Source organism: Hypanus sabinus, chromosome 22, assembly GCF_030144855.1.
Source record: "Hypanus sabinus isolate sHypSab1 chromosome 22, sHypSab1.hap1, whole genome shotgun sequence".
Taxonomy (NCBI): Eukaryota; Metazoa; Chordata; class Chondrichthyes; order Myliobatiformes; family Dasyatidae; genus Hypanus; species Hypanus sabinus.
In genome coordinates, this window is record NC_082727.1 from 16,646,204 (window position 1) to 16,659,817 (window position 13,614).

Sequence of the window (13,614 nt, forward strand, 5' to 3'; positions counted from 1 at the left end):
AATCTGTAGCTCTATGTAGAAACCCGCTGAACCCCTGGATTAGATCCCAGCATGTAGCCCACTCCTTAGAGTGTGTTATAAATCCCCTGAACCCCTGGATTAGATCCAGCATGTAGCCCACTCCTTAGAGTGTGTTATAAACCCCCTGAACCCCTGGATTAGATCCCAGCATGTAGCCCACTCCTTAGAGTGTGTTATAAACCCCCTGTACCCCTGGATTAGATCCCAGCATGTAGCCCACTCCTTAGAGTGTGTTATAAACCCCCTGTACCCCTGGATTAGATCCCAGCATGTAGCCCACTCCTTAGAGTGTGTTATAAACCCCCTGAACCCCTGGATTAGATCCAGCATGTAGCCCACTCCTTAGAGTGTGTTATAAACCCCCTGAACCCCTGGATTAGATCCAGCATGTAGCCCACTCCTTAGAGTGTGTTATAAACCCCCTGAACCCCTGGATTAGATCCAGCATGTAGCCCACTCCTTAGAGTGTGTTATAAACCCCCTGAACCCCTAAATTAGATTCCTGCCTGTAACTAACTCCCGGTGGTCAGTTATTCTACATATAAACCTCTTAAAAACCCTCAATTAGATTCTACCTCTAACTCACGGCTGGATATCTGTTTTGCCATATATAAAATTTCCAAATTGCTCAGTTAGATCCCAGCCTGCACCTCATTTTCAGGGATCTGTTATCCAACCTGTGCCCTGAAACCCTTAGTTAGATTCTATCCGTAACCCACTCCCAGGAATGGCCACGATTTTATTGAATGGCGGGGCAGGCTCAACGGGCCAGATGGCCCACTCCTGCTGCTATTTCTTACATTCTTATGAATTTGTTATTTTATATATAACTACACCCAAACAAACACCTGAATTATATTCCAGAATATAACTCACTCCCAGCTATCCATTATTCTATATTTATAAAAGACTTAAAACCTTGATCAAATTCCAGCCAGCAGCTTGTTCCAGGGATTAATTGGCTTGATATCAACACTGTATCTGTCTCAGCTGGATTCTTGGCTTTTACGTGCCACTGTGCCACTGTGTCTTCCTTTTCTGGCCATTGACACGTCTTGAATAGCTTCACTTACTTGCTCTGGTGCTTGGAGCCCTTCAGGTGCGCGTGAAACTGTTCCACCGAGTTCAGGATCACGTTGCAGACGTTGCAGGTGTAACTGCTTTTCAAAGCTGTTGGGAGAGAAGGGAGCATTTTAGAGAGTCAGTGAGATGGATATTCTCACCTTACAAGAAGCGGAGAAAAGCTGGCAGATCCTTGGAGAAGCCTGGCAGGAGTGTGGGATGGCTACAGATTTGGATATATAAGATGATCATTTTTCCTCATTATCCAGGTATTGAGTATCACAGGACATATTCATACTTGCCTATTGTCCAGATGTGGAATGCCCTGGGACACTATCACACATCCCCTTTATTCAACTGTGGATGACAGTAAATCTCCACACATTGAGCTTCAATACTATCCCTGTTGTCCAGATGTGCACAATCACTAGACTCCATTGTTCAGATGCGGAATATCACATTATATAATCATATATTCCTTTTGCCCAGAGGTGGCATCTCATGGGGCACCTGCATATATCTATTGCCCAGATGTTGAATATCGAGAAGACCAACATACATCCCTATGGTCCAGATGTGGGATATCACAATAGACTGCGATGTTAGTTGGGAAAATTATAGAACCATATTGCCCATATATGGAAAATCACAAATGACCACCATGCATTCCTTTTATCCACATCTGGATTAACACGGAACCATGATATATCCACATTGTCCAAATCTGGAATATCAGTTACTTTAAAATCAACACAAAAACTGCTAGAAGAACTCAATGGGTCAGGCAGCATCTGAGGGGAATGTACAGTCAACTTCTGGGGTTGAGACCCCTCATCGGGACTGAAAGACAGAGGGGAATATAAAGAGGCAGGGGAAGGAGCAAGAGCTGGGAGGTGAGAGGTGGATTCAGGAGAGGAGAGATGATGGCCAGTAGTGGCATCAGCACCAGACTTTGAGACGAATGGTCCCGGGTTCAAATCTGGCTGGCCCCTTGCACACATTTGTGCTGGATTGAGTGTGATCTCGCAAATCGGCCTCGAAAAAACAGACAAAAGCTAAGGAAATGCCAAAAAGAATTCCACATGGTACGAAAACAGCAATCTTGTGTGTGTATATATAAAGTTTGATTAAGTATTCTTGTTTGTTTAAATGTTTAATTAAGAGTTATATATAAAAAATATGTTAATTGCATACATCATCACGCTACCATGTGATAGGTGCATGACTTGTTAAAGACGAAGGCAGACCCACATTCCCAGACCATTGTGTCTTCTTTTGAATTTGTTTAATGTTTTGAAGTTACAAAATTTAACACCTCCCACGTTCCAAAGACGTCTGGGTTAGCTGGTCAATTGGTCACACGGCTGTAATTGAGCATCATGGCTCCACAGGCCTTTTACTGTTCTGGATCTTCAAATCTACGTTTAAACAGGATGATGGGGGTGTAGGAGGAGCTGGTGAGATCAGGAGGAGAGAGAAAAGGGATAAAGGGAGAGCAGTTTACTTGAAGATAGGGAACTTGTTGCTGATCCCTTCAGATTGTAGACTACCCAGGGGGGATTATGAGGTGCTGCTCCTCTGGTTTGTATTTAGCCTCACCCTCACAGCAAGAGGGAGAACTTCTGCAGGGTTCTCAGATTATTAACTGTAATGTTAACTGCATATATAAAATGGCTTCTCTGCAGAGTTATAATGAAATGGCTTCTTTGTAGGTAACTGATGAGGTAATCCTCTATTTAGCTGAAATGTTTGGGTTATAATTATTGATAATAGAGGAACTAACCAATGGAAGCGATGTTCTATCTGTATGTGTGGCAACCTGGAGTGAGTGCGCAGGTTTTTTTTGTCGGGAGGAGAACTGAAGAGGAAGGATGTGCTGGATGTGCTCTGATTGACCACCGAGGTTGGTCCCAGGCGACGGGTTGAGAAGGTCGGAGAAGATCGAATAGTGGACAGAAGGCTTTGTTAATTGAGCTGCAATGGGTGTGCACGAACTGATTGAATTCTGATAAGCTTTGCGCCCTTTTCTTTCTTTTTATATTGTATTGCTATTAATTACCTAGTTCCAGTAAGATTTATAAAGTGTAATCTGAAAACGTACATTGTGTGCTGTCTGATATTGTGTGTGAGTTTGTACCAGTGTGCATTTCACAGCATCTATGCAAACGGGAGACACGGTTTGGCGGGTGGACAGATTTTCCCTTAGACAAACACAAGCTGATAGCCTGAAGCGTTATACTTCTTTCAAACTTTATTCTTGCCACCTGCAATCCTTCAGCAGCTCTGCTTCCCCCCAGAATCTGCCTGGGACGTCAGTCAAATTCAAAATAAAGATTTAGGTGTCAGTCAACTGGCCAGCACCCTGAGAGGACCCTGCCACCTGTTCTGTTCTCTCCATGGAATAGGGGTCTGCCCACCCCCACACTCATCCCACCTCTACTTCAGCCTCATCCATCACTCTGTGGGTGGGGAGGTGATGTCCATCCCAACTATTCTCAGCCTGTAAAGAAAACCCAGGCACTCAAAACACCAGAGAGAAAATGGTCAAGTTTGTAACACTGTCCAGAAAGCATCAAATAACCTCATGCTTCACTGGTGTTGAGTTTATTTATATTGAACATTGTGCTGGATTTTTGCTTTGTAATCATAGAATATAGAATACACAGGAACTTTCTGCAGAGATTGAGGTCGCAGGTGCCATTATCTGTGGTAAGTAGGTGTCAGATTTAAAAAGCAAGTGAGGCCTGTTGGGACTTCCTGCAGAGCTTGAGATCAATGAGGTAATTGAGTACTTGTCAAGGGCCAATAAAAAGATAAGTTTAAATGGAGCAGCCATAGTGTGAGTGAGACAGAGTTAGAGTGGGAGAAAAACACACAAAATGCTGGAGGAACCCCACAAGTGAGGCAGCATCTACGGAGGGGTCAAGACCCTTAATCAGAACATCAGATCTCAGCTCAAAATGTTGACTGCTTATTCCCCTCCATAGATGCTGCCTGGCCTGCTGAGTTCCTCCAGTATTTTGTGTGTGTTGTTCTGGATTGCCAGCATCTGCAGAATCTCTTGTGTTTAAAAGTGGGAAACTGAGGCTTAGGATCAAGAGGCTACGGCACAGAGAGGTGGAGGCTAGGTTGAGGCTTTATTTAGAGATACAATGCAGAATAAGCCCCCCAGCCCATTGAGCTGCAGCACCCCAGTGTCTTTGATTTAATCCTAGCCTAATCATGAGACAATTTACAATGGCCAAATAAGCTCCTATGCGGTACATCTTTGGACCGTGGGGTGAGACCAGAGGGCCTAGAGAAAACCCATGCATTCCACAGGAAAGGATATACAGTCTCCTTACAGATGATGTCAGAATTGAACTCCGAATAGTGTCGCACTGACTGCTAGGCTACCATTTCTGTCAAGTATCTGCTCTTATCTTGGTGCCTCACATGGGTAGTGAGAGTCTGAGACAATTTATCATCCGGGAGTCTCTTTCATGTCCATAGAATCATTTCTGCACAGCTAAATCATGGGAGCAACACACACAAAATGCTGGCGGAACACAGCAGGCCAGGCAGCATCTATAGGAAAAAGTACTGTCGACGTTTTGGGCTGAGACCCTTCGTCAGGACTAACTGAAAGGAAAGATAGTAAGAGACTTGAAAGTAGGAGGGGGAGGGGGAAATGCGAAATGATAGGAGAAGACTGGAGGGGTGGGGTGAAGCTGAGAGCCGGAAAGGTGATTGGCAAAAGGGTTACAGAGTTGGAGAAGGGAAAGGATCATGGGACGGGAGGCCTATGGAGAAAGAAAGGGGGAGGGGAGCACCAGAGGGAGATGGAGAACAGGCAGAGAGAGAGAAAAAAAAGGGGAGGGGGAGAAAACTAAATATATCAGGGATGGGGTAAGAAGGGGAGGAGGGGCGTTAACGGAAGTTAGAGAAGTCAATGTTCATGCCATCAGGTTGGAGGCTACCCAGCTGGTATATAAGGTGTTGTTCCTCCAACCTGAGTGTGGATTCATCTTGACAGTAGAGGAGGCCATGGATAGACATATCAGAATGGGAATGGGACGTGGAATTAAAATGTGTGGCCACTGGTAGATCCTGCTTTCTCTGGCAGACAGAGCGTAGGTGTTCAGCGAAACAGTGTCCCAGCTTGCATCTGGTCTCACCAAAATATAAAGGGCTGCACTGGGAGCACCGGACGCAGTATACCACACCAGCCGACTCACAGGTGAAGTGTCGCCTCACCTGGAAGGACTGTCTGGGGCCCTGAATGGTGGTGAGGGAGGAAGTGTAAGGGCAGGTGTAGCACTTGTTCTGCTTACAAGGATAAGTGCCAGGAGGGAGATTGGTGGGAAGGGATGGGGACGGGGGGGACGAATGGGCAAGGGAGTCGCGTAGGGAGCGATCCCTGTGGAAAGCAGAATGAGGGAGGGAGGGGAAGATGTGCTTGGTAGTGGGATTCTGTTGGAGGTGGTGGAAGTTACCGAGAATTATACGTTGGACCCAGAGGCTAGTGGCGTGGTGAGGACAAGAACAAAATTATGGGAAATTTGGTCTGTTGTGTGTTAACTAACCCCTAGATGCCCCATCAAAGACCTTTGTGTATCATTGAAAACACAATGTTTAAAAATAGAGAAGTTAAACAAATACAGAACAATGCCTGGGTCATGCTATGCACTGTTGTGGCAAAGGACACAGAGCTACTACAGAAACTGCAGGTCAGAGAGATAAATATGGTACTGGAATGTGAGATTAAAACTACCAGGCTCAGGATGGAAATATTTCCTCCAGGAAAGAGATGGCTTAAGAATTGTGAAGGAACTTCAACAAAGCAGAAGAATGAAAGAATTTTCTTTTACACAGAGAATGAACATTCTGCCAGGGGTGGAGGTATGTCCATAATGCTAAGAGGGATAAAACTGGAGGATTTTGACTGAGCAACAGTGAAGGAACAGCAATAATTTTTCACTTGTTTCATCTTTTTGTATTTGTCTAGTTCATCTTTTCTTTTACATTGGTTGTTTGAGAGTCTTTGTTTGTGTCTTTCAATGACTGTGTGTGTGTCTCTCTCTCTATTTATATATACCGGTATATATATAGACAGAGAGAGAGAAGGGGGAGGAGGAGGGAGAATGAGAGGCGGAGAGAGATGGTGAGGGAGTGGGAGAGATGGGTACCTGGAATGGGCCACCAGGGGTGGTGGAATGGGGACAGATATGATAGAGGTGCTTAAGATGACCTTAGATAGACACATGAATGTGCAGAGGGTGGAGGGATACGGACTAAATGCCGTCAGAACAGATTAGGCGTTATTAGTTTAATTAGTCTGATGCAACGTTAGGGGCTGAAAGGCTTGTTTCTGTGATGTGGTGTTCTGTGTGTTCTATTTTGTAAATTGTAGGATTAGTGAAAAATCGCACATCTGGATAATGGCTAGCCCTTATTCTTGAGGGTGTGAAGGGGGAAGTAAGACAGGGTGAGGGTAGAGAGAGACACACAGATACAGAGAGAGAGAGAAAGAGGAATGGGAGAAAGGGGAGAAGATGAAATAGATAGGAATAATAAAAGCGAATTCATATACCATAAAATTCTAAATAATGTGATGTGGAAGGGTTAAGTATCTGTTGTAAAATCTTTTGACCTGTTGGTAAATTGACAACATTACCCAGTTTCCTGGAGCGTACTGTCCATGACAAGCTGTTGTAGACTGGATTTAACCTGGGCACAGGACTCAGTAAAGGACCCGGTCAACATTAAATCACAGAGGTTTGTTTCCTGGGGGTGGGGGGAGTGAGATGGGCAGAAGGTCTGGAAAGGCTGCAGCCTTGGGAGCAGGTGACAAGCTGTCTGTCCTGATTATGGGCTGCTCACCACTTGATCACAGGCTGTTGGTTGCTGGTGAAGCATGGAAGCACTTATCACCCTGCATTAATCACATCCCAGCACTCACAGGCACACCCTCACACAAGCTACTGGGCCTCAACTTTGAGTCATACAATTATAGAACACTACAGCACAGAAGCAGGCTCTTCAGCCCATCTAGACTGGACTATACTTATTCTGTCTATTCCCATTGGTCTGCACCTGGACCACAGCCCTCCATACCCCTCCCATCCATGTACTTATCCCAACTTCTCTGAAATGTTGCAATCGGACCTGCATTCACCACTTCTGCTGGCAGCTTGTTCCACACTATCGCTGCCCTCTGTGTGAAGATGTTTCTATTCAGATTCCCCTTAAACATTTCACATTTCACCCATCCTCAGCGGAAAAAGCCAAACTGCACTTACCCTATCTATACCCCTCATAAATTTGTATACTTCTGTAAAATCCCCCCTCATTCCCCTTGGCTCCAGAAATGAAATCCTAACCTATTCAAAACCTCTCCCAACATTTCAAGTCCTCTATTCCTGGCACCATCCTAGTAAATTTCTCTGTACTCTTTCAATCTAATTGCTATCTTTCCTGTAAGTAGGTGACCAAAACTGCACACAATACTCCAAACTTGGCCTCACTACTGTCTTATACAGCTTCAACATAACATCCCCAACTCCTGTACTCATACGAAAACCAATATTGATGAAAGCTCCGAGCGGCCAATTCAGGCATTGGAAGTTTTGAGAGGAGGGGACTTCAATCTGGTCCACTGCTTGTGTAGAAAAGGCAACAGTAGGGTCACCACAGCGAAAAGGAGTTATGACCAGCGACCACTTGGCATTTGGGATTGATTAATAAGAGCAAAATAAAGGAAGGCAGGGGCAAGTGCAGTGGCTATCGTTGCGGTGGCTGTCGTCTGAGTGGGCAGAGTCAGAGTGGTGATCTTGAGGCTTTAGCTCTTCGAGGCTTCAGCAAAGGAAAGCTTCAGTCAGAGAAAGCAAAAGAAAAGCAAAGCTCAAGTTTCTTTTTCTTTCTCTTCTTTATATCTGATCAGCTACGACAGTAGAGACGCCAGGCAGGATAGCTGAATGCTCCTTTTGCGGGATGTGGGAAGTCAGGGAGACCTCCAGCGCCCCTGAAGACTACAACTACGAGAAGTGCATCAGCTGCAGCTTCTAACAAACTGCATTGAGGAGTTGGAGCTGGAACCGGATGAACTCCAGATCATTCAGGAGGCGGAGTGGGTAATAGATATGAGACGTATATGAGATAAATAGCGATGTAGTTACACCCAAGGTGTAGGACACAGGGAATTGGGCGACAGTCAGGAAGGGGAAAGGGGTTAAAGAGCCAGTGCAGAGTACCCCGTGGCCATCCCCCTCAACGATAGGTATATAACTCTGGATACTGTCGGGGGTGGGTGGGTGGGAGAATGACCTAACAGAGGAAAATCACAGTGGTTGGGTGTCTGGCACTGAGTCTGGCTCTGTGACTCAGAAGGGAAGAGGGGGGGAGAAGAGACACACTGTGGTGATAGGGGATTTGTTAGTTAGAGGAAAGGACAGTGGACGAGAACAAGGTTCCCGAACGGTAAGTTGCCTCCCAGGTGCCAGGGATATCTCAGATTGAGTCCTCAGCATTCTTAGGTGGGAGGGTAAACAGCCAGAAGTTGTGGTCCATGTAGGTACCAATGACAGGCGTAGGATGAGTGTCGAGGTTTTGCATAGGGAGTTCAGGGAGTTAGGTACCGAGTTAAAGGGCAGGGTTGTGATCTCAGGATTGTGACCCTTGCCATGTGCTAATGAGGCCAGAATCAGGTTGATTATACAGTTTAATACATGGCTAAGGAGTTTCTGTACAAGGGAGGGCATAAGATTTTTGGATCATTTGGCTCTCTTCCGGAGAAGGTGGGACCTGTACAGAAGGGATGGATTTCACCTGAACTGGAGGGGTAATAATGGGGGGCAACAAAATGGCAGATGAACTGAATAAGTATTTTGTGTCAGTCTTCACTGTGGAAGATACTAGCAGTATGGTAGAAGTTCCAGGTGTCAGGGGGCATGAAGTGTGTGAAGTTACAATAGATAGAGAAAAGGTTCTTGGGAAACTGAAAGGTCTGAAGGTAGATAAGTCACCTGGACCAGATGGTGTACATTCCAGGGTTCTAAAAGATGTGGCTGAAGAGATTGTGGAGGCATTAGTAATGATCTTTTAAGAATCACTAGTTCCTGGAATGGTTCTGGAAGACTGGAAAATTGTAAATGTCACACCACTCTTCAAAGAAGGAGAGAGGCAGAAGAAAGGAAACTATAGGCCACTTTGTCTGACCTCAGTGGTTGGGAAGATGTTGGAGTCGATTATTAAAGATGAGGTCTCAGAGTATTTGGAGGGACATGATAAACAGGTCATAGTCAGCATGATTTCCTCAAGGGATTTCTTTGAAGAAATAACTTGCAGGATAGACAAAGGAGAATCAGTGGATGCTGTGTATTTGGATTTTTAGAAGGCCTTTGATAAGGTGCCACACATGAGGCTGCTTAACAAGCTATGAGCTCATGGTATTAGATGAAAGAATCTAACATTGATAAAGCAGTGGCTGATTGGCAGGAAGCAAAGAGTGGGAATAAAGGGAATCTTTTCTGGTTGGCTGCTGGCAACTAATAGTGTTCCACAGGGATCTGTGTTGGAACTGATTCTTTTCACATTATATGTCAATGTTTTGGATGATGGAATTGATGGCTTTGTTGCAGAGTTTGTAGATGACATGAAGATAGGTGGAGGGGCAGGTAGTTTTGAGGAAACAGAGAGACTACAGATGGACTTAGATTAGGAGAATGGGCAAAAAACTGACAGATGGAATACAGTATTGGGAGCTGTACGGTCAGGCACTTTGGCAGAAGAAATGAAAGGGTTGATTATTTTCTAAATGGAGAGAAAATACAAAAAGCTGAGCTGTAAAGGGACTTGGGAGTTCTTGTGCATGATTCCCTAAAGGTTAATTTGCAGGTTGTGCCTGTGGTGAGGAAGTTAAATGCAATGTTAGCATTCATTTCAAGAGGACTAGAATATAAAAACAAGGATATAATATCAAGACTTTATAAAGCACTGGTGAAACCTCACAGAGTATTGTGAGCAGATTTGAGCCCTGTATATTATAGAGGATGTGCTGAAACTGGAGAGGGTTCAAAGGAGGTTCACAAAAATGATTCCAGGATTGAATGGCTTCTCATACGAAGAGTGTTTGATAGCTCTGGGCCTGTATTCACTATAATTTAGAAAAATGAGGGATGACCTCATTGAAACCTATCAAATGGTGTAAGGCCTTGATAGAGAGGATGTGGAGAGGATGCTTTCTCTGGTGGGAGAGTCTAAGACAAGAGGACACAGCCTCAGAATAGAGGGGTTTCCTTTTAGAATGGAGATGAGGAGGAATTTCTTTAGCCAGAGAGTGGTGAATCCATGGAATTCTTTGCCACAGGCAGCTGTGGAGGTCAAGCCTTAAAACATATTTTAAGCAGAGGTTGATAAATTGCCAATTGTTTAGGGCATGGAGGGATACGGGGAGAAAGCAAGAGTTTGCGGCTGAGAGGAAAATCGGATCAGCCATGATGAAATAGCAGATAAGACTCAATGGACCAAATGGTCTAATTCTGCTCCAATATCTTATGGTCTTTATAATCCTATGTACCAATTTCAGGAATTATGGATCTGTATTCCCAGATTCCTTTGTCCGACTACACTCCTTAATGTCACGTACGGATCTATTTCTTTTAGCGCAATGACTCCCCTTAGCACTGATTATTGACTAATTTGCACTTTGATTTGTTGCTGTCTCTGCAAAATTAATATACAGGTTAACTTCACCTCTGAGTGTGTGTCTTCATTTATTTGATATGTAGTTGTCCAGACTCAACAAATTGGCAATGAGTACAATGTCATCGAATATCACCAACTGCACCGACAGAAGTAAGATGACAGAACTCAGTGGAAGGAAGAGAGACAGCGAGAGGAAAGAGTGAACCAGTATGGCCAAGGCAGCCATGGGTGCCTACACAGGGGTTTGAGAATGTTAGTGCACAGTACACAGTGAGAGACGAACAACTAGCGAAGCTAAATGAAAATAACGTGATGATAGCCTTAGCTGGGAAAGTTGATGAATTTGATAGTGCTAATGAGAACTGGGAATTGTATATCAAGAGGGTTGAACTGTATGGTAATGCTAAAGACGCAGATGAGGAAAATAAAGTCTCCACACTTCTTAGCTTAATGGGTGCTAAAATGCACAGTCTCTTATACAACTTAGTAACTCCTGAAAAGGCAACAAGCAAGATGTTATATGAAATTCTTGAAATTTTACAAAATCACTTGAGCCCAAAACCACTGGTGATAGCTGAGAGATTTAGGTTTCACAAAAGGAACCAGTCAAAGGATGAAAGCATTTCTGAATCAATTGTAGAACTGAGCAAACCTTCCAATACTGTGACTTTGGAGATGGACTTTCTGATGCATAAAGGGACAGGCTTGTATGTGACAAGTATAGTCAAAGCGCTCAAAAGTGGCTACTGCTAGAAAGAGACCTAACTTTAGAACGGGCATTGGCTGTTGTAAGGATGTGTCAGAATGACAGAAAAAGTGTTTAGAATATGAAACACACAAAATGTCCCTGAATGGTGTAAAAAACCAAAATTGTCACTGATGTGGCAAATCCTCCATGATGCAAATGACTGTTGATTCAAAGAAAAAGCCTGCAGAAAGTGTTACAGACAAGGCCACATAGAGTGTGCAAATCAGACAAAAACACACCCAAAACAAAATAAACGCATGAAGTACGAGGGATGATTGATAAGTTTGTGGCCTAAGATAGAAGGAGTCAATTTTAGAAAATCTAGCACATTTATTTTTCAACATGGTCCCCTCCTACATTCTCACACTTAGTCCAGCAGTTGTTGAGCATATGGATCTTGGACCTCCAGAACATGTCCACAGCAGGGGTGATTGATAAGTTTGTGGTCTAAGGTAGAGGGAGGTGAGTTATACAGCTCTCGTTACATGCACATGCAGTTCAACTCTGACTGATGATGGAGAAAGTATGAAGTTAATAACTCATCAGGGGTGATTGATAAGTTTGTGGCCCAAGGTAGAAGGAGATGAGTTAACTTCAAGCTTCCTGCATAATCACTCAAAGAGTTGAACTGCATGTGCATGTAAAGAAAGCTGCATAACTCATCTCCCTCTGCCTTAGGCCATGAACTTATCAATCACCCATGCTGTGGACACGTTTTGGAGGTCCAAAATCCGTATGCTTCACGACCGCTGGACTAAGTGTGAAAATGTAGGAGGGGACTATGTTGAAAAATAAATGTGCTAGGTTTTCCAAAAATAGACTCCTTCTACCTTAGGCCATGAACTTATCAATCACCCCTTGTAACTGAATGTGAAACTGAATGAGACAACACAGAGTCTGACAAAGGTGAGCTGTCATGCCTAGAAATGCATTGCATTACTGAAGCAGATCACAAAATCATATGGAACACAACAGATGTGTCTGGTGTAAAACTGAAAGTGGAGCTGGATACAGGGTCAACTTCTGTCAGGAATTTTAGATGCTAGCTACAGCAGACTGTTTTCTATGCTACCATTAGTATAGACTTCAGTGATACTAAATGTCTACACAGGCAAAAAATAGTCTCCCAAAGGCAACTGAAAGTGAATGTGATGTACAGCAGTTAGAGCTTTATGTGTTGAAAAGTGGAGGGCCAGCACTTTTTGGGTGTGAATGGTTGAGAAAAATCCAACTAGACTTGTGCACAATCAAAGCTCTCAATGTGTCATCAACAGGTAACTGCAGCCCAAATAGTAGCACTAACCAGAGAGGGTCACAACTGCCTAATGCTAATGAGAAGGTGTTTGAGAAGGGGATTGGTTAACTCAAAGGCATGAAGGCCAGAGTTGAATTGGATGAAGCAGCAAAACTAAGATTCATAAAGCATGCCCAATATCAATGCACTACATCTTAAAGTTGATGCTGAACTTCAAAACTTGGAGGTGTCCGGCATTCTCTCCGAGGCTGAGTGGAGTGATTGGGCCACACCCATTGTTGTGGTGCTCAAGAAAGGGAAGACCGGAGCTGTTCACAAATGGGGGACTTTAAAGTGAGCATCATCCCTGTGCTGCATATTGTGCAGTATTCCCTGCCATGAATAGAAGACACTTTTGCATCTTTGGCAGGCGGGGAGAGGTTCTCAAAGATTGACTTGTCACAAGCCTATCTGCAGATCAAGCAGGAAGTTCCTCGCAATCAACAATCAAAAGGGACTGTTCCAGTATAATCGTCTTGTCTTTGGTGTTGCATCAGCTCCAGCAATTTGGCAAAGAGCAATGGACCAAGTGCTCTAAGATATCCCAGGAACACAATGTTACCTTGATGACATCATCATGATTGGCAAGAATGATGAAGGGCACCTCCAGAACCTTGGTAAAGTGTTTACCATACTGAGTGAGCATGGTCTGCATACAAAGAAGGACAAATATGAATTTTTCAAAAATGAAATCTTATATTGTGGACATATCATTGACAAGCATGGCTTACACAAGTCACAAGCGAAGACTGAAGTAGTGCTGTAGGCTCCCAAACTGGAAAATGTGTCATTTCCACAGGTTTCC

At 44.0% G+C, this 13,614-nt stretch overlaps 1 protein-coding gene across 1 annotated transcript in view; it reads right to left on the bottom strand.

Annotated features, from left to right (window-relative positions):
• Nucleotides 1-1,090: 1,090 nt before the first annotated feature.
• zgc:171482 (zinc finger protein) overlaps nucleotides 1,091-13,614 on the bottom strand; it is a 255,617-nt gene continuing 243,093 nt past the window's right edge. Inside the window, exon 6 of the mRNA XM_059948095.1 lies at nucleotides 1,091-1,191. Within this exon, the coding sequence (XP_059804078.1) occupies nucleotides 1,091-1,191 (101 nt within the window). The remainder of the gene's footprint in view (nucleotides 1,192-13,614) is intronic.